The sequence below is a fragment of the Panulirus ornatus genome, chromosome 16 (assembly GCF_036320965.1).
Source record: "Panulirus ornatus isolate Po-2019 chromosome 16, ASM3632096v1, whole genome shotgun sequence".
NCBI lineage: Eukaryota > Metazoa > Arthropoda > Malacostraca > Decapoda > Palinuridae > Panulirus > Panulirus ornatus.
In genome coordinates this window covers 6,993,507-7,014,398 of record NC_092239.1, presented here as the reverse complement: position 1 = coordinate 7,014,398, position 20,892 = coordinate 6,993,507, and the positions used below count along the sequence as shown (strand labels likewise).

Below are 20,892 nucleotides of genomic sequence, written 5' to 3'. Positions count from 1 at the left end.
TACACCCAACCACTGGTCTACGTGTGTGCTCTACCTACACCCAACCACTGACCTCCGTGGGTGCTCCACCCACACCTAGCCTCTGGCCTCCGTGGGTGTTTTACCTACACCCAACCACTGGCCTACGTGTGTGCTCCACCCACACCCAGCCAGTGGCCTACGTGGGTGCTCTACCTACACACTCAGTCGCTGGCATTCGTGGGTGCTTTCCTCGGTGGTAGATGGGACACCATTGTTCGTTGATACACGGAGACATTTATATACTATTATTATCCTCCAAACTTGCAGTTTTTATTACGCATAATGTACCATTATATTCACAGTGTGATTCCTGCTCTAGGCTGTCCACATACTTGTGGTTGTGTGTCACGCAAAATGCTCAAAGTTTTATAGATAAACCCAGATGGATTTGATCACATATTTCCCCAGTCAGTTTTCATTATGGAGCTGTTCGCCCATCGTGGACTGGGAGATTCCTTGTGTGTATATTGAGGGGATAAATGTCTGGCCAGGTCTGGTTCCCTGGTACATGACCAGAGCTGGTGTGTTCGAGGTTTGTACTCGAACTGTGTCCAGCGTGGCACAAGGGACGTATTTGGTATCATGGGCGCGTGTTGGCAGCGTTGGAGCCACCACGTGTGTAGCAGTGGCGTGTGTGTGTGTGTGTGTGTGTGTGTGTGTGTGTGTGTATCGCCAGCCGATGTGTGGCCCCGTCATATGTGTAGCACCTACACATATTCATCTTTAACATGTGTGTTACACCAGCATATACGTAGCACCAACACGTGTGTACCACCAGCATGTGTGTAACACCTGCAGGTGTGTACCATCACCACGTGTGTAAGACCTGCAGGTGTGTGTGTAAGCCTCCTATGGTCTTACCGCATCTTTCCACAGGTGTGAGTGGCCTAGTGTGTACACCAGCGTGCGTTGGTAGCACCACCTCACACACACACACACACACACACACACACACACACACACACACACATTCCAGGCAGATCGCCTCGGGAAATACACGTCTCACGCATGTCATTAAGCCAACAAACTGGCTGTTACCGGCGACTTAACTGGCAGATGAGCGCCTTCCCGCCCGTGTTCCGTTCCAGCCAGCTAGATCTAGGTCTCCCTGCTGACGGACTCACGCCCACATATCCTTAACGATGTTTATTGATCAACAACTGGAGGCTGTCCAGCTCCCTGACACAACCTGAGGCTCTCCCTGGCTCCCTGACACAACCTGAGGCTCTCCCTGGCTCCCTGACATAACCCGAGGCTCTCCCTGGCTCCCTGACACAACCCGAGGCTCTCCAGCCACAGCAAGGGGACACTACTGTAACCTTTAGGCCGAGAGTCCGTTATTGTCTTCCTGGGCTAGCCATTGTAGCCATGGGGCCAACGGGCCGTTGTGGTAACCATGGGGGCAACTGGGCCGCCGTTGTAGCCTCAGGTCAACAACGGGGCACCCGTTGGCATTCAGGATCAAGAGACCACTGTAGTCCTCCCTACACCAACAGGGGACTGTGTCTCCCCTCCTTCCCCTAAGATAGATAGTCGACTGTTGTCTTGCTGGTCTAGTCGTCCAGGCTTGTGTCACATCACTGAATGGTTGCTGGGTTTTTAAACGTCTTGTAATCACAAACTACAGTAACGAGTCTTGTACGTTTTATACTTGTAACAGCTGTCTCCGTCAGGATATATCATTTTAGTTCTATATTGTCTGATCCGTCTCTCCCTCGTCCTATCCAGGTTCCTTTTCACACATTTTGTCTCTGGTTACAACACGATTAACTCCCCCTTTTCTCTCTCTCTCTCTCTCTCTCTCTCTCTCTCTCTCTCTCTCTCTCTCTCTCTCTCTCTCTCTCTCTCTCTCTCTCTCTCTCTCTCTCTCTCTCTCTCTCTCTCTTTCTTTGGAGATATTTACGTGTGCTGTGGTACCTGTGTAGTACACATCCCTCGTGTAGCTTCAGCTAATAATACTTTTCCCCACCTCCCTCCCTCCTGCTCTTCTCCTCGTATCTTCATCCCACCGAGTTGCTCCTCCTCCTCCTCCTCTTTCCCTCTCTCACGATTATCTTGCTTTCTCATCCACCACGTCACTGAATATATCCCCACGTTTCAGTCACTTCACACCTTCATATTCTCTCTCTCTCTCTCTCTCTCTCTCTCTCTCTCTCTCTCTCTCTCTCTCTCTCTCTCTCTCTCTCTCTCTCTCTCTCTCTCTCTCTCTCTCTCTCTCTCACTCTCTCTCTCTCTCTCTCTCTCTCTCTCTCTCTCTCTCTCTCTCTCTCTCTCTCTCTCTCTCTCACGCCACCTCTTGTGTTGCTGAACTCCTTACATCGTCTCAGCCACCCTTTCCCGCCTGCTGCCGACTCCCAGCGTTGCGCCAGGTGTCTGACTGGCTCTCTAGTCCCCCTCCGAGCTGTAAGGAAAGGAATGGTCCTTGCTGGCCGGAGGGAGTCTCCCTCTCTTGATCTTGCATCCAGCACGGACGCATTCACCCACTCTCGTCCTCCTGCCACAGAGCGTCAAAGCCATTCAACCCCACCATTCTCAAGGTAAATGGTCCTGGACTCTTTATGTCATCGGTATGAATAGGATACTATTCATGTAACAAGGTAAGAACGGGTGGGAGCAATCGGCGTGTCTGCTCCCTCATTCACCGCTGCTCCGCATCGCCCTCCCCCATGACATTTGCCAGTCCTCTGCGTACAACTGCCTTAAGCCTGCAGGTACCCCTACCATTGAACTATTGTCACGAAATCCTTTATTCACGTCGCCTTTTGTCATCCGTAGCAAGGCGCTCCGCTGCGAATTGGGTCTTCGTTCGTCCGTGTGTATGTAGAGTTTCAAAACGTCCATAGGTGTTTGAGTTTGCCTTCGCGATTCTGAATTTGATAAAAGAGCTGAAGTTTTCCTCCCCCGCTTCCCTCCCTACCCCTCACGTGTGGCCTGCTGTAGCCTGTGTGTTTCCCCTCTTGTTAACCAGACGTCCTTTACTTCATTACCACTCCGTAGTCTCGTCTCTGTCACCTCTAAACACATCCCTGTCTCTCCAGTTTTGTCTCTGTCACCGTTGAACACATCCCTGTCTCTCCAGTCTCGTCTCTGTCACCCCTAACACATCCCTGTTCTCCAGTCTTGTCTCTGTCACCCCTAAACACATCCCTGTCTCTCCAGTCTCGTCTCTGTCACCCCTAAACACATCCCTGTCTCTCCAGTTTTGTCTCTGTCACCCCTAAACACATCCCTGTCTCTCCAGTTTTGTCTCTGTCACCCCTAAACACATCCCTGTCTCTCCAGTCTCGTCTCTGTCACCCCTAAACACATCCCTGTCTCTCCAGTCTCGTCTCTGTCACCCCTAAACACATCCCTGTCTCTCCAGTTTTGTCTCTGTCACCCCCTCGACATACTCTTGTCTCTCCCTTTAAAACAATTCATAGGTGGCCTTCCCCCCGCACAGCACGGCCGTCTTGTGTTCCCTGTTGGCGACTCTGTTTTCACAGCTTTTATTGGCCGGCCCGCATTCATTTGCATGCGAATTCTGTAGCTAAAGTTATTGGCTGAGGTTGTCGACCTTCCGGCTGTCTATCCCCCCCCCCCCACACACACACAAACACACACACACACACAAACACACACTCACACACACTGACACACACGTCTTACACGGCTCTGATCACACTCGTTTCCTCACCACCCATTTTTCCCCCCTCAGTATAACAGCCCTTTTTTTTTCCTCCGTAACCCCTCCTCTCCTACACGACGTCTGTTAAGGGTATTCGAGCACTTCCCTCTTCCTCCTCCTCCTCCTCCTCAGAGAGGAGAGGGAGAGAAAGAGGAAAGAATTGAGTCCAGTTCACAGTTGATTGTATAGGAATCAACTACTGCAATCCACTTGCATATATTTTTTTTTTCTTTTCTCAGCCAAGCAGAAGTCAGAGAGGCTGGCTACACAGGAACCTGAAATAGCAATCTTGGGGTCGATGCCAACAAGGGAGACGGGCAAGATAAAAGAAAGAATAGGGCGAGTATAGCAGGAGGAGAGAAACTGCTCACCTGAAAAGGTCGGGTGTAAGGAAAGAGCAGAGGGGCCACTAAAGCAGGGTGTACACGGTGTGAAGGGCAGGTACAGCACAGTGTGAAGGGCAGGTACAGCACAGTGTGAAGAGCAGGTACAGCGCAGTGTGAAGAGCAGGTACAGCGCAGTGTGAAGGGCAGGTACAGCTTGGTAAGAGGGACGAGTAATACACAGTGAGTGGGACGATTGGGGCACAGTGAGAGGGACGAGTAATACACAGTGAGTGGGACACAGTGAGAGGGGCGAGTAAAGGAGAGCGAGGAGAGTCAGGCGAGTTCAACTCACAGAGTGAGTAACAACACGACTTGTGGAGCCAGATTGAATATTGTGACGGTGGTGAGTGAAGTATATTGGAAGGGGCGTGCAGAGCAGGGCGAGTCGATGGTGCAAGTTCAACACAGCGAGTGAGGGCGATTTTACACGAAGAAGGGTGGGTCTAACTGAAGAAAACGGCGAAGTAATTATAAAAGTAAAGCAATAAAGAAAACGTGGGGAGGGGGGGTGGATTTTCAGGCTACATTGAGTGAATAAGTGAGAGGACAAGCATAGCAGTGAGAGGGTCGAGTATAGGAGGAGAGTAATGAGAGGAAGGCTCGTCAGGATTGCCAATTGCCAGGGAGGCAGCGGTACGGTGTGAGGGGGTCATGACAGCGTGATGGTGGGAGAGAGAGAGAGAGAGAGAGAGAGAGAGAGAGAGGGAAAGGGAGGGAAGGAAGGTATGTAGCCGGAGGACGGAAGGTGTCAAGACGAAATAGTCCATGGTCGTCAGCCTTGTGGTATATTGGCTTCTTATAAGGAGTGACTCTGGTGATGCTGATTATTGATCTTAGTGTCACCAGTGAGAGGAAGAGGGGGGCGGCTCTTGGGCTACCAGGGCTGAGAGGAAGAGGTCCTGGGCTACCAGTGCTGAGAGGAAGGTTGGTCCTGGGCTACCACTGCTGAGAGGGGGCGGCTCTTGGGCTACCAGTTCTGAGAGGAAGAGGTCCTGGGCTATCAGAGCGGAGAGGAAGAGGTCCTGGGCTACCAGAGCTGAGAGGAAGGTTGGTCCTGGGGCTACCATTGAGGAAGGTTGGTCCTGGGGCTACCAGAGCTGAGAGGAAGGTTGGTCCTGGGGCTACCACGGCTGAGAGGAAGGTTGGTCCTGGGGCTACCACGGCTGAGAGGAAGGTTGGTCCTGGGGCTACCAGTGAGGAAGGAGGGGATCGTAGGCGACCAGAGCTGGTATTACTCGTGTCCTCACTGTTGGTATTATCATGGCACTGTGGTATACCAGGTCCTGATGACACTTGGACACGAGATCATCGTATCAGGGTCAGGTACGTCTTGGAAGGCCTCGTGAGTCAGGAAATGAGGTTCTTGTAGCGGCCTCACCGTCTGCTTTAGAAAACTGTCCTTCATCGTTTCCTACATGATTTTTCCATCTATGTTGGGGAAGGAGGACGTGTGATGGGCTGGCGTGGAGCACCACAGGGCCAGGTGGTGAGCTCTTGGCGGCAGGAGGGTCGGTCAGAGGGTGGGCGAGGGAGCTGGGAGGCGCAGTGCAGGTCCTGCCGTCGTCGAGGTAGGGCGTGTGTGGCTGTCGCAGCCAGCTTCCCCGACGACTCTCCCGCCCATCGCTGCCGCCGCCTCCGTACTTTCCTTGTGTCTTGAAGTGACTCTGTCCAGTGATGGTGATGGTGTAGTGGCTGCAGGTGGCGCCGGACCGGTGGTGGAAAAAAAAAAAAACCCTTCCACCAAACTTCCACAACCCATGAAGAAACTCTGGACTTTTTATATATATATAGAGGAAGAAAATAAACCCTGATGTGGTGGTGTTACACTGCAGGTGACGAACACACCTACTCCATGATGAAACTGGTCAACTTTATGGCTTGTACAATTGATTAACAAGGGTTTTTCAGGGTTTTGGGGGAGAGAGAGAAAGACAGAGATACAGTTCCTTCATTTTCATCATATATTTATATTTTTTTCTTCTATTGCGAATCTTGATATTCTTCTACCTCCTTCCTGCCAGTCTGAACTAGTACCCGGGCTCTTGTGAACCGCTGATTGCCTCGCGAACGTCTTAGTTTGATGTACGCAGAGCTTAATATCGGTATAGTTGTTATACATTCACATAGGCTTCGCGCGAGAATATAAACGATACATTTTTTTTTTTCGACCAAAAAGGAAGAAGAAGGAGAAGAAGGAGAGTCATATAATCATCAGTATTTAGTTATTAGCTTTTTTTATTATTATTATTTTTCTCTCTCTCTCTCTCTCTCTCTCTCTCTCTCTCTCTCTCTCTCTCTCTCTCTCTCTCTCTCTCTCTCTCTCTCTCCCTCTCCATCATCAAAGTCGTCGTCAGAACATTTACTGATACACATCTCTAACCTCAAACCACCAGTTAGAAGTTCGCCTCGAAGGAACTAACTAATATGTGAGAGACTGGAGGATCATCAACAGACAGCACCATCCACACTCCTCCCTCCTCCTCCTCCTAACCCCCAGCCCAGCCTAGCCTAGCCTAGCTGAACCCCGTGTGGCGGATGATGATCCCCTCGGGTGGCGTAGCAGTGCGAACCACGGCGTGAGACCAGAAGGGCACCACACCAACCCTCCCTCCTCCTCCTCCCTCCAGCGACATACACACACACACCTCCCTCCTCCTCCTTTCCTTTCCCTCCCTCCCTCCCTCCCGCGGTGGCGGCATCTCGTCCTGATGGCGTGTTCCCAGAGAGCCAAGATCGCCAGCCGGGGCAACACAGCGGCTAGGCATCCCAGACGACGCCAGACTCTGGTCTCGATGTTGCTCTTGCCCTCCGCTGGAGCAGCGGCTGCTGCCGCCGCCACGTTGCTCCTCCTCCTCTTGATAACGATGTCTGCCGCAGGTGAGTCGGGGGCGACGGAGGCGCTAGTGTCTGTGTGTGTGTGTGTGTGTGTGTGTGTGTCTCGCCATACCGCCTCGCGTTTTCTGTGGCGAGCGGGGATTTCTGAGCGGAAATGTTTACCCTAAACGAAGGTATTCTAGGATTACATTTGGCTGTGGATAAATTTTCGTTCTGTTGTTGTATTCCTATCGTGTATGTGTGTGTGTGTGTGTGTGTGTGTGTGTGTACTGACTTGTATGTCATCTGTATAATTGATTTCATCTCGTGGTACGTAGTTCTTCAGCTGTTATGGCTAATGTAATTATTTTTCTTAGACAATGACTAATGTAATTAATTATCTCTTAGACAAGGTGATTAGCCTAGTTGGTCGCATACCTAAAAAAAAAGAAAATGAATTCTCAGTAATAATACAGATCTGATTTTAGTATGATGGGTCAAGGTATGTATATGTGGTCCAGTTCTGAAATGGTGCTGCCCCGTGTATCTCGTGTGGTGTATTTGTGATATGTATGTTCATATTTACCTGGTGTCTGGTTGTGTATACCTCACACTGTAAGGGATTATGACTGTGGTGTGTATATTTATAATTCTTATGTAGTTTGATGCTGTCATTTAGCATCGTGTAGGTATATTTCTTGTTATTTGTAAGAGTGATATATATATATATATATATATATATATATATATATATATATATATATATATATATATATATATATATATATATATATTCCTATGAGTCCACGGGGAAAATAAAACACGATAAGTATTTCATTTTCCCCGTGGACTCATAGGAATATCTTGATCATGCGCAAAATTGTGATCCTTTCCAATATATATATATATATATATATATATATATATATATATATATATATATATATATATATATATATATATATGTACAAACAGAAAGCATAAAACCTAATCATTAGTGATATCAAGGGCATAAAGAGGGGAAGAGTGAAGTTTAACAAACCCATTTTGCCCAGGCAGTGGGGTGGAGGGTGATGATTTACTGATTATTGATAATGTTCACAATGGCTGGGAATGAGGCTGGTCTGGTACCGGGGTGTGTAACGAGCGCGGATGGAATCAAATGTGTTTTGTCTTGATCTGTACATACAACCTGGGGTCGAGGGATGTCAGGTCACAGGAGTTGACGGTGGCGAATATAAACATAGATTTTGATTTGTATGTATTTTTTGTCATGTCTTTGTTTCAGTGTACATACAACCTGGGGTCGAGGGATGTCAGGTCACAGGAGTTGACGGTGGCGAACATAAACATAGATATTGATTTGTATGTATTTTTTGTCATGTCTTTGTTTCAGTAATGATTTGTACGATGCAGGGAGGGGGTTAATTTTTTTTCATTCTTTTTTTAAGCACTCGTGGTGTGACCCCCATCTCTTGTACATTTCTCGACGACACAACACACACATTTTTGAGACTTTTGTAAGTCGTGAGCAATGTACAATTTTTGGTCGATCAGGTTGTTTTGTTCATCCGCTACTCTGCTACCATAGAGCCATTCCTTTACATCTCGGAACATATTTCTCGCTAAATGTAGCGTTGCCGCATTTGGCTGCGCAGTCTTTTTCATGTTTCGGAGAACTCGTGTGTGTGTGTGTGTGTGTGTGTGTGTGTGTGTGTGTGTGTGTGTTTATTCGTATATATATATGTGTGTGTGTGTGTTTTTTTAAACTGTATTTACACAGGATTTTGGTTAGTTGTGTATGTTTTTATTTGTGCGTGTGTGGAAATATTTTTTTCTTTTTCTGTTTTTTTTTCTGTCTCGCATCACTGTGTGTGTGTGTGTGTGTGTGTGTGTGTGTGTGTGTGTGTGTGTGTGTGTGTGTGTTTCGTCTAATTATGGTTGTGCTTGCATGTGTAAGCCTTCTTGTGGTGTGGTCAGACATGCATATCAAAGAGATATAGATTCGGTAGACGGATGGAGAAGTCGATAGACATAAAGCAAGAGAGAGAGAGAGAGAGAGAGAGAGAGAGAGAGAGAGAGAGAGAGAGAGAGGGAACGAGCCGACAGGCAAGCCTGAAATATCTGTGATATATATATATATATATATATATATATATATATATATATATATATATATATATATATATATATATATCCCTGGGGATAGGGGAGAAAGAATACTTCCCACGTATTCCCTGCGTGTCGTAGAAGGCGACTAAAAGGGGAGGGAGCGGGTGCCTGGAAATCCTCCCCTCTCGTTTTTTTTTTTTTTCTAAATTTTCCAAAAGAAGGAACAGAGAAGGGGGCCAGTTGAAGATATTCCCTCAAAAACCCAGTCCTCTGTTCTTAACGCTACCTCGCTAACGCGGGAAATGGCAAATAGTATAAAAAAGATATATATATATATATATGCGTTCTTTAGGGAACCACAGCTGCTTCTTTCTATGAAGCCAGTGTATAAATAGCTACGGTCTTCAGTAACAGTGAAAGAAAGAAAAAGAAAAAAGAATTTGGGTTAGGCATGGCGTCGGGTCATGTGAGCTGCTATAGAAATTAACATAGACTGAATTACGCAGATATAGCGAAGGATCCATAGGGAGGACATGAACGCATACTGTGCGTATACCAGATAATGTGTGGGTTATCCAACCTCTGAACACGACTGTACGACCCCCTGAGCACAACGGTACGACCCTCTGAGCACAACGGTACGACCCTCTGAGCACAACGGTACGAACCCCTGAGCACAACGGTACGACCCTCTGAGCACGACGGTACGACCCTCTGAGCACAACGGTACGAACCCCTGAGCACAACGGTACGACCCCCTGAGCTCAGCGGTACGACCCCCTGAGCACAACGGTACGACCCCCTGAGCACAACGGTACGACCCTCTGAGCACAAATGGCATAATTTAACTGTTAGGCCGAGTAAGTCTTCGTGGCGTAACGGTCGTGGTCATTGGTTGCCCCATCATGTGTCCCGGGTTCGAATCCCAGTAACGCGATCGATTGAGCGTGTTAATACGTGCTTTAGATCTCTCTCTCTCTCTCGAAATGAAATTATTGAGCACGATATGTGGTGTGACAAGGGGTGATCCAATAGAAAATGATAGAGTAAGAGAGAGAGAGGTGTGGTATTAAGAACAGTGTTGTTGAGGGAGTGTGCCAAAATGGTGTGGACGTATGGAGAGTGTGAGTGTGGAGAGGTTGACAAGAGCAGAGACCGAATTGAAGATAGGAGGGTGGAGTGCGAGAGGTTTTGAGTGCTTTAGGTCCAAACATGCGATAGGGTGTAAAGGCGTGCAAGGGATAGAATGAATTGGATCGATGTGATATACAGGGAGCGACGTACTGTCACTAGCCTGAATCAAAGCATATGAAGCGGTCAGAGGAAACCACGAAAAGGTCTGTGGGGCTTGGTTGGTGATAGAGGGCCGTGGTTTTCGGTGTATTATACGTGACAGCTGGAGAAGTAAGCCATGTTTTCACCTGTTCTCGTTAACGCCGGACACTGGAAACAATTAAGATTAAAAAAAAAAAAAGTAAACGTATTGAAAGCCATCAGTATATACCCTTCTCACACTCGCCTCTCACATTCCACACATCCACGTTCTCGCCTCCCCCTGACCTACATATGAAGGTCGCTAGAGATATCTTGTCTGGGACAGATGCAATATATTTATGTGTTAAAACAAGCGAGTGGATATTTATTTTCTTTTTCCTAAAGCTAGGGAGATATACCAGACTACCAGTCAGAGAAGAGATCCGCATAGTTTGGCGTCTGTCGGGTCAAAGGTCAAGGATAAGTGTGTCAGTCCTTTCCGTCAATGGACCAGGAATACGTCTGTCGGCTGCTTGGGGGAGGTGGGGAAGCGGTGGAGGGTTAGAGACGAAGGCAGTAACCTATATATACGGTGAGGCAAGTCCCCTTAAGGCCTCCCTCCCTCCCTCCCTCCTTGGTGGTGAACGCACCCGGCCCTTGGAACTCCTTCAAAGTCGAAGAACTCCCTTCATGAATAGACTAACTCTAGTAATTCAGAAGTATCTTCAAAAAAAAAAAAAAAAATACCTTGTAGAAAATGGAAAATATCTCTATCATGACTCCCCCTTCTTGATATAATGAGCCAAAGATTGGGTATTAAACGGGAAAAAAATATCTGAGATTGATTACACTTGCTCTGGTAATAAGACAAGTGGTAATTATGGTGGAATGGACGGAGTGCGTGGCTGAGAGGAGGGTGCGTTGTATGCAATCATGATATGCAGATGGAGTGTGTGATGGTCGGGTCTGCAGGCGGGGGAAGGGAAACATTGAACGGGTAATTATTAATGCTGGATAGATAACGGTAATTGGTGATAATGCTTAAGGAATAACATGGGTGGAATTGTGTGTGTATGTGTGTGTGTGTGTGTGTGTGTGTACACAGAAGGAAGGTTAAGCTCCCGCCTTCCCTCCCTCCCTCACCCTCACATGAGCTGCTCTGTGTACAGGGTCAGGTGGAGACCAGCTGTTGGCACCGTCAAGGTCTACACGGGTATCGCATCATTGTGTGTGTGTGTGTGTGTGTGTGTGTGTGTGTGTGTGTGTGTGTGTGTGTGTGTGTGTATGGGCACCGTTGACGCCACCTTCCACCACATTGCCATTACCAACGCCATCACCAGCACTACCACTATCTCCACCACAACACCTGTTCTGCTATCATCTCCACCACCGCCATTGTCATGTGTTGTCAGGGAGATGTAATGATGTATATAACAAGGTGAAGGAAGCCTGCCCATTACTCACAAGGTCGTCTCCATTGACAGAAGGTTGGGGGGGTAGAGTGAGAGCCGTGGGAGATGAGGGGTAGTAGGAAGGGAAGTGGTGAGGCACAGATAGAGGGGAGAGAGAGAGAGAGAGAGAGAGAGAGAGAGAGAGAGAGAGAGAGAGAGAGAGAGAGAGAGAGAGAGAGGGAGAGAGAGTTATTGTAGCGAGGAAGTGGAGGTGGTGGTGGTTGTGGTCAGGAAAGTCGAGAGACGCGGGGGGAGAGGGTGGGAAAAGGAAGGGAAGAGATCAGGAGAAAGGTTTGTTGACGGAAGGGATGGAGGGTAAAGGGAAGGAGAATGGGTCAGGGATGGGTAATGAGGGATAGGTAAGGGGTTAAGGGTGGGAGTGTGGTAGTAATGGTAAGGGAGGAAGACTCGGGTCGTCATGGAGGGAATGGTAAAGAACGGGAGTGGTAGTCAGGGAGGAGGGAATAAGGGAGTAGAAGGGTGTAAGGGAGATGGTGTCGATGGAAGGGTGTCAGAGAGGGGGGGCAGGAAGAGAGAGGGAGGATGTCAGGCGGAGGGCAGCAGGAGAATGGAGGGGTGTCAGGGAGGCGATAACCAAGGGTGGGAGGGGGTTGGTTGGGGAGCGCCCGCCCTTATCGTGGTGGTTCATCATCATGTCGGTCGCTTGTTGTGAAATATTGTGTCGCGGTAAATCCAGAGGTGCGACATCCACCTGATGATCCTCCAGGTGGTGGACCGGGTGTATGTGTATGTCACCCTCCTACTGCTGTCCTGGTCTGTGTTCCTCCTCCTCCTCACCTGCCTGCTGCTGTCCTGGTCTGTGGTGCTCCTCCTCACCCGCCTGCTGCTGTCCTGGTCTGTGGTGCTCGTCACCTGCCTGCTGCTGTCCTGGTCTGTGGTGCGCCTCCTCCTCAACTGCTTGCTGCTACCCTGGTCTGTGGTGCTCCCCCTCACCTGCCTGCTGCTGTCCTGGTCTGTGGTGCTCGTCACCTGCCTGCTGCTGTCCTGGTCTGTGGTGCGCCTCCTCCTCACCCGCCTGCTGCTGTCCTAGTCTGTGGTGCTCTTCCTCACCTGCCTGCTGCTGTCCTGGTCTGCGGTGCTCCTCCTCACCTGCCTGCTGCTGTCCTGGTCTGTGGTGCGCCTCCTCTTCACCTGCCTGCTGCTGTCCTGGTCTGTGGTGCTCCTCCTCACCTGCCTGCTGCTGTCCTTGTCTGTGGTGCTCCTCCTCGCCTGCCTGCTGCTGTCCTGGTCTGTGGTGCGCCTCCTCCTCACCTGTCTGCTGCTGTCCTGGTCTGTGGTGCTCCCCCTCACCTGCCTGCTGCTGTCCTGGTCTGTGGTGCTCGTCACCTGCCTGCTGCTGTCCTGGTCTATGGTGCGCCTCCTCCTCACCTGCCTGCTGCTGTCCTGGTCTATACTCCTCCTCCTCCTCACCTGGGGTTATCCTTGCATCTTCAACCGTGGCGTTGATGGTGGGGCTTCGCACATCTCCCGCGTTGGTTCATTATGTTGGGCAGTGTCGTGGTAGGTGCCAGTTGGTTCAGGTGTTGCTGCAGAAGCTCCCGGCTTACTGTACATAGGCCTGCCTCATCCTGCGCCAGAGGTGCAAGTGGAGACCCGCTGTGGGCACCGTCGGGAGTTTCCACGGGTGTCGCATTTCTGTGTGTGTGTGTGTGTGTGTGTGTGTGTGTGTGTGTGTGTGTGTGTGTGTTGATACAGTTGTTTGTTCCTGTGTGTTTGTGTGTTTGTGTGCCGTATTATGATCCTCCTCCCCCCGCTGTGTGAAAAGTCTTCAAAAGTTCGTAAGACATCACGTAAAACGTTATTTCGTACACTATGTTTTCATTGCCTCTGCGTTTTATGCGTTGTGTTTACGATACGTTACAGATTGCGTAAGATGCAGAATACTCCTCCTCATATTCTTGTATGTATATGTACGTCTCTTTATTCCAGTGTTGTATACTTTATACCACACACATATCCTTAATATTTCAACAGGTGGAATATACCCCTGGAAACATTTATGCTTTTGATAGCCATCCCGAGATCTTTATTACGATAAGCCTCACGTAACTATTACGATAAGCCTCACGTAACTGTTACGATAAGCCTCACGTAACTATTACGATAAGCCTCACGTAACTAATACGATAAACCTCACGTAACTATTACGATAAGCCTCACGTAACTATTACGATAAGCCTCACGTAACTATTACGATAAGTCTCACGGAACTATTACGATAAACCTCACGTAACTATTACGATAAGCCTCACGTAACTATTACGATAAGCCTCACGTAACTATTACGATAAGCCTCACGTAACTATTACGATAAGTCTCACGGAACTATTACGATAAACCTCACGTAACTATTACGATAAGCCTCACGTAACTATTACGATAAGCCTCACGTAACTATTACGATAAGCCTCACGTAACTATTACGATAAGTCTCACGTAACTATTACGATAAGTCTCACGTAACTATTACGATAAGTCTCACGTAACTATTACGATAAATCTCACGTAACTATTACGATAAACCTCACGTAACTATTATGATAAACCTCACGTAACTATTACGATAAACCTCACGTAACTATTACGATAAGCCTCACGTAACTATTACGATAAGTCTCACGGAACTATTACGATAAACCTCACGTAACTATTACGATAAGCCTCACGTAACTATTACGATAAGCCTCACGTAACTATTACGATAAGCCTCACGTAACTATTACGATAAGTCTCACGGAACTATTACGATGAACCTCACGTAACTATTACGATAAGCCTCACGTAACTATTACGATAAGCCTCACGTAACTATTACGATAAGCCTCACGTAACTATTACGATAAGTCTCACGTAACTATTACGATAAGTCTCACGTAACTATTACGATAAGTCTCACGTAACTATTACGATAAACCTCACGTAACTATTACGATAAACCTCACGTAACTGTTATGATAAACCTCACGTAACTATTACGATAAACCTCACGTAACTATTATGATAAGCCTCACGTAACTATTACGATAAGTCTCACGTAACTAACTCGGGTGCCGCTTGAAGTTCTGTTAGCTCGTCACAGCCCTGCTTCTCCATACGCCAGCTGCGTATACGGTTAAAGGTAAATGAAGCGATGGAAAAAAAAAAAGGGTGTAAATAAAGCGACGGTAGAAAATGGAAAACGGGTATGTTCGTGTGAAAATGAAAATGTGCAACTACATCAGAAAACGGTATGTTCGTGTGAAATTGAAATTGTGGTACTACATCAGAAAACGGTATGTTCGTGTGAAAATGAAAATGTGGTACTACATCAGAAAATGGTATGTTGGTGTGAAAATTAAATTGGGCTACTACATCAGAAAACGGTATGTTCGTGTGAAAATGAAATTGTGCAACTACATCCGGGCATCGCTGAATTGGCCGATTGAGCTCCGGTAAATAATGACCTTGTACGCTATACAAGGCGGCTTCGTATGACGTCACGGAGCGTCACCAAGTCTAACGTCACGGAACATCACTGTAGATGTGAAACTTAATGGCAATTCCCACACAAAAGGTTGTCACTATGTTGCCCATTCGATCTGTCCCGCTGACGTAACTGAAGGACATAAAGGCGCATAGTTTTCTCTCCTGTCGTAGACTTACGCCTGTCCTGTTGTTGGCGTAACTATTAAGGCGTAACAGTCGTTCTCTCGCTGACGCAGCTGAAGGGCGTACAGCCGTTCCCTCTCTCTCTCTCTCTCTCTCTCTCTCTCTCTCTCTCTCTCTCTCTCTCTCTCTCTCTCTCTCTCTCTCTGACGCACTTTGTAATCTCGCTTCGTCCGGTGGCAGATGTTATATGTATATATATATATATATATATATATATATATATATATATATATATATATATATATATATATATATATATATTGGTGTTACCGGACTCCACCTGTAGACGGGGGAGTAGCACAGGGTCGTCCAAGACCTCACCAAGGAAGGCACCTCCCCTCCCCAGTGGGAGAACCCACCTTACGACACGTCTTTACGCGATCGACGCCGCTCGTACTTAGTTACGTCATCATTTCCGTGCCAGAGAATGTGTTCCACCCCAATAATGGAAACCAATATTAATTTAGCGGTTGTGGAAAGTAACCTCACGTTTAATTAATGTAAGTAATGTGCGATGCTGGGCTAGGTTGTGGCGCGGGCCCGGAGAGCTCCTGGAGATCGCCCAGAGTGAAATTCGTATCGCCTCCTGCGACGCACTGCTCCTAGCGCACTCGTATCCCTCCTCCCGCGAACTCCCTGTCCTCCTCCTGGCGCACTCGTATCCCTCCTCCCCCGAGCTCCTGTCCTCCTCCTGGCGCACTCGTATCCCTCCTCCCGCACTTCTCTCCTCTCCTCCTCCCGCACTCCTTTCCCTCCTCCTGCACTTCTCTCCTCTTCCCGCACTCCTCTCCTCATCCTCCTCCCGCACTCCTGTCCCTCCTCCCGCACTTCTCACCCTGAACGAAGGCCACGAGATAGCGTTGTTACACTTAGTCCAAAACGATGGAAGGGGAAAAAAAAAAAGAAGAAAAACTTCGCAACCAATTTAAACAATTCCTTTAAAATAATCATTTTTTTTTTTAAGTTTCGGTCTGACAGTTCTTGCTTAAGCTTAACACGACCAAGCGATGCAAAGGGAGGGAGGGGAAATACTGTCAACACACGATGGGTCTATCCGCTAGCACTAGGGTAGTAGATATTGGCTTTGATAATGTTCATTAAATGCCTAGTATATATATATATATATATATATATATATATATATATATATATATATATATATATATATATATATATATGTATATATATATATATATATATATATATATATATATATATATATATATATATATATATATATATATATATATTTTCCAGTAGCGACACTTAAATAACAGAGGAGGAAGGGACGGGCCACTATTTTTTTTTTAAAGGCAGAACGTTTTTTTCTGTGTGTGTGTGTGTGTGTGTGTGTGTGGTACTGAAATATATACATGTTTGTATTTCGTCGAAAGGAAAGGGAATATTGACCAGAGAAAAAGAGAATGAATTGTTGAATAGAGCGATCATCAGGGGAGAGGCGGGGTGGAGGGGCATGTCTGGTCTTCACCCACCCACACACTCGACAGTAAACTTTACACCTGCCGCCACACTTCATTCACTAACCCGTAAGTATAATTGGAAGAGTAATTACCCCAGTAGGTAAATGTATGATACCTATCAGCCAGCCGGGACATTTCTGGGTCAAGTCATTCGACACCTTCGCCAGAGGCAGAGCGACAGCGGGTCGTGTCTGCATAGATACCTTATTGAGCTACGAGCATGTAATAGAGAGAGATTTATTTTATTTTTTTTCCAATTCTCAATGTCTCTTCTATGGGCCACATGCTTGATGAGAGAGAGAGAGAGAGAGAGAGAGAGAGAGAGAGAGAGAGAGAGAGAGAGAGAGAGAGAGAGAGAGAGAGAGAGAGAGTGAGGTTGGGTAGGGGGGTTTAGAAGCATTCTCAACACCTGTAGAAGGTCTTTTAAAAGTTATTATTAACTCGCCTGACGGACGGTACCTTGCCGCTAACGATCTTAGCGATCCTCAGCAGTTGGTAGACTTGAAAAACCCTTCGCGAGCAAGCAAACCAACCAACCAACCAACCAACCAACCAACCAACCAACCAGCCAACCAACCAACCAACCAACCAACCAACCAACCAACCAGCCAACCAACCAACCAACCAACCAACCAACCATCCAACCAACCAACCAACCAACCAACCAACCAACCAACCAACCATCCAACCAACCAACCAACCAACCATCCAACCAACCAGCCAACCAACCAACCAACCAACCAACCATCCAACCAACCAGCCAACCAACCAACCAACCAACCAACCAACCAACCATCCAACCAACCAGCCAACCAACCAACCAACCAACCATCCAACCAACCAACCAACCAACCAACCAACCAACCAGCCAACCAACCAACCAACCAACCAGCCAACCAACCAACTAACCAACCATCCAACCAACCAGCCAACCAACCATCCAACCAACCAACCAACCAACCAACCAACCAACCAACCAACCAACCAGCCAACCAACCAACCAACCAACCATCCAACCAACCAACCAACCAACCAACCATCCAACCAACCAGCCAACCAACCAACCAACCAACCAACCAACCATCCAACCAACCAGCCAACCAACCAACCAACCAACCAACCAACCAACCATCCAACCAACCAACCAACCAACCAACCAACCAGCCAACCAACCAACCAACCAACCAACCAACCATCCAACCAACCAACCAACCAACCAACCAGCCAACCAACCAACCAACCAACCAGCCAACCAACCAACCAACCAACCAACCATCCAACCAACCAGCCAACCAACCAACCAACCAACCAACCAACCATCCAACCAACCAACCAACCAACCAGCCAACCAACCAACCAACCAGCCAACCAACCAACCAACCATCCAACCAGCCAACCAACCAACCATCAGCCAACCAACCATCCATCCAACCATCCATCCAACCATCCAACCAACCAACCAACCAACCAACCATCCTCTCTCTCCTTGTGTCCCTCAGCAGCCACCACCACCAACACCTTTCCCTCAGGGTTTGTCGTCTTTGCTCTCTGTCGTTCTGCAAGCTTATTATACCAACACGGAACAGTGTGGGACAGAATGACTGAGGACGTGGTTAACGCCGAGAGTGTAGAACTCTATCCCCTCACAGTACAAATAAGTCATTACAATGACGTGATTAAGAGACATGAACTACACAGAAACACACCCCCCGCCGTACGCCTGACAACCCCTGTTGTCACATTTGTAACAAGGGCCAGTCAGCACACACCGTTTAAGTGGAGAGCATCCTTAGCTTGTAGTGAGCACACGGCCGTAAATGTCACCTCACCTTGGTGGACCAGAAGGCAGACGGGTGCAGTGGCACACGTATGCAGTCGCTAGATGTCATGATTACGAACGAACCTTCACCTGTTGGACGCTAACACTCGAACGTGACGTAGAGCTTTTGTGTGGCAGGTCTGCCTCTGTTCTCAAGTGCTCCTTGTCTAGTATGTGGTTGGAGAGGAGATACCTTTTCTCTCCTCCTCCTCCTCCTCCTCCTTCTCCTCCTCCTTCTCCTCTTCCTCCTCCTCCTCCTCCTACTCCTCATCCTTCTCCTCTTCCTCCTTCTCCTCCTCCTCCTCCTCCTCCCTACATCACCGCGTTAGGCCCGTGTGGGTGAGTGAGAGTGGCAATAGATGTTTAGAAGTGAACGGGGTCATATTTCTCAAACGTTCCGGCAAAAATAATCGAAAATGAGTCGATGGGATCACGACTTTCGCCCATGACCAAGTTACTGACCCGTCGACCATCTTGTCCAACTTTAAAAACAATTTTCTCAAAGTTTCTTTCTTCTTTTCTTTGGCAGATTTGAACAACATATTCCGTCTGAATTGATTTTTCTTCATTTTGGTGTCACTTCCTTTTCCTCTCTCTCTCTCTCCTCTCCCCTGGGTTGGTTTAATTGTTCACGAAATAACTGGATGCGAGGAAGAATACAAGCGGAATATGTTCTTCCCGGAGCTTTAGAGACAAAAGGCTGGAGAACAATGGCGAAACAGAATTCTTATCTACGGAGGGCAATCTCATCAGCTGGCCGGCCCGCCCTTGTATCAACGATAAACACATGAATGCAACTACAGGTCGGATGGACAAACTAAAGTTGATAATGCACTTTACCTCTCGTCTCGAAATAGACTTTTTGAAAATAAAACTTCGGGACAAGAAGAGAGCGATACGAGATAGTGGGAGATACACACCTGCAGCAGTGCATGGTAGCTGCAAAGCCTTTATAGCTGCAGCAATGCATGTTAGTTGCAACTCTTGTAGCTGCACAATGCATGTTAGCTCCGACCCATATAGCTGCAGCAATGCATGACAGCTACATCCCTCATAGCTGCAGCAATGCATGTCAGATGCAACCCTTTATAGCTGCAATAGTGCATGTCAGCTGCCCTCTCTTATAGCTGCAGCAGTGCGTGCTAGCTGCAAACCCTTATAGCTGCAGCAATGCATGACAGCTACATCCCTCATAGCTGCAGGAATGCATGTCAGCTACAACCCTTTATAGCTGCAGTAGTGCATGTCAGCTGCACTCCCTTATAGCTGCAGCAATGCGTGCCAGCTGCAATCCCTTATAGCTGCAGCAATGCGTGCCAGCTGCAATCCCTTACAGCTGCAGCAGTGCGTGCCAGCTACAACCCTCGTAGCTGCAGCAATGCATGTTAGCTACAACCCTTATAGCTGCAGCAGTGCGTGCCAGCTGCAATCCCTTATAGCTGCAGCAGTGCGTGCCAGCTACAACCCTCGTAGCTGCAGCAGTGCATGTTAGCTGCAGAAATGCATGACAGCTGCATCCCTCATAGCTGCAGGAATGCATGTCAGCTACAACCCTTTATAGCTGCAGCAGTGCATGTTAGCTGCAAACCCTTTATAGCTGCAGGAGTGCATGTCAGCTACAACCCTTATAGCTGCAGCAATGCATGCCACTTGCAACCCCTTATGAGGTACTTGAGTGAGTGCATGCTAGTTGCAACCTCTTGTCGAAATGCATTTGTGCATGCCAACTGCTTCCCCATTCCACGTGTTAGAAAATTGAAAAAGCAATTAAATTCAAACTTATATGAAGGTGATTACGCCAATCCAAATAGATTTCTTTTTTTTCCCCCCGTCCCGTTGTGTTTGAGTCCGCTCGGTAATTACTGAACCTTCCCGATGGCGCGTAAGAAGTGTTGTGTGCCGTCGATCCTCCGCTGTTTAGCCCCGCGCTTGGAGCACACGTCCTTCTTCCTGTCAACGTTGTCCTGAGGCTCACACTCCGTGTGTGTGTGTGTGTGTGTTGGTTACACCAGCTTTTTACCTCCTTTGACACCCTGCTTACGTCAGGGTGCCCCGAGTTAAGTAGGCAGTGTCCCTGAACTGTGACCTTAAAAACCCGTGTCTCCCCGCGCCACCTCACGTATGATGATTCTCTCTCTCTCTCTCTCTCTCTCTCTCTCTCTCTCTCTCTCTCTCTCTCTCTCTCTCTCTCTCTCTCTCTCTCTCTCTCTCTCTCTCT

At 47.9% G+C, this 20,892-nt stretch overlaps 1 protein-coding gene across 3 annotated transcripts in view; it reads left to right on the top strand.

Annotated features, from left to right (window-relative positions):
- The first annotated feature begins 5,599 nt into the window (after window positions 1–5,599).
- Window positions 5,600–20,892, top strand: part of LOC139754096 (carbonic anhydrase-related protein 10-like) — a 300,369-nt gene continuing 285,076 nt past the window's right edge. Inside the window, exons 1-2 of one of the 3 annotated variants that reach the window (XM_071671174.1) lie at window positions 5,600–5,642; window positions 6,468–6,951. In XM_071671174.1, coding sequence (XP_071527275.1) covers window positions 6,783–6,951 — 169 coding nt within the window. In that variant the 5' untranslated portion in view covers window positions 5,600–5,642; window positions 6,468–6,782. Of the gene's footprint in view, window positions 5,907–6,352; window positions 6,952–20,892 lie in introns of those variants that run through there. The other 2 variants (XM_071671173.1, XM_071671172.1) reach the window with 2 other exon arrangements.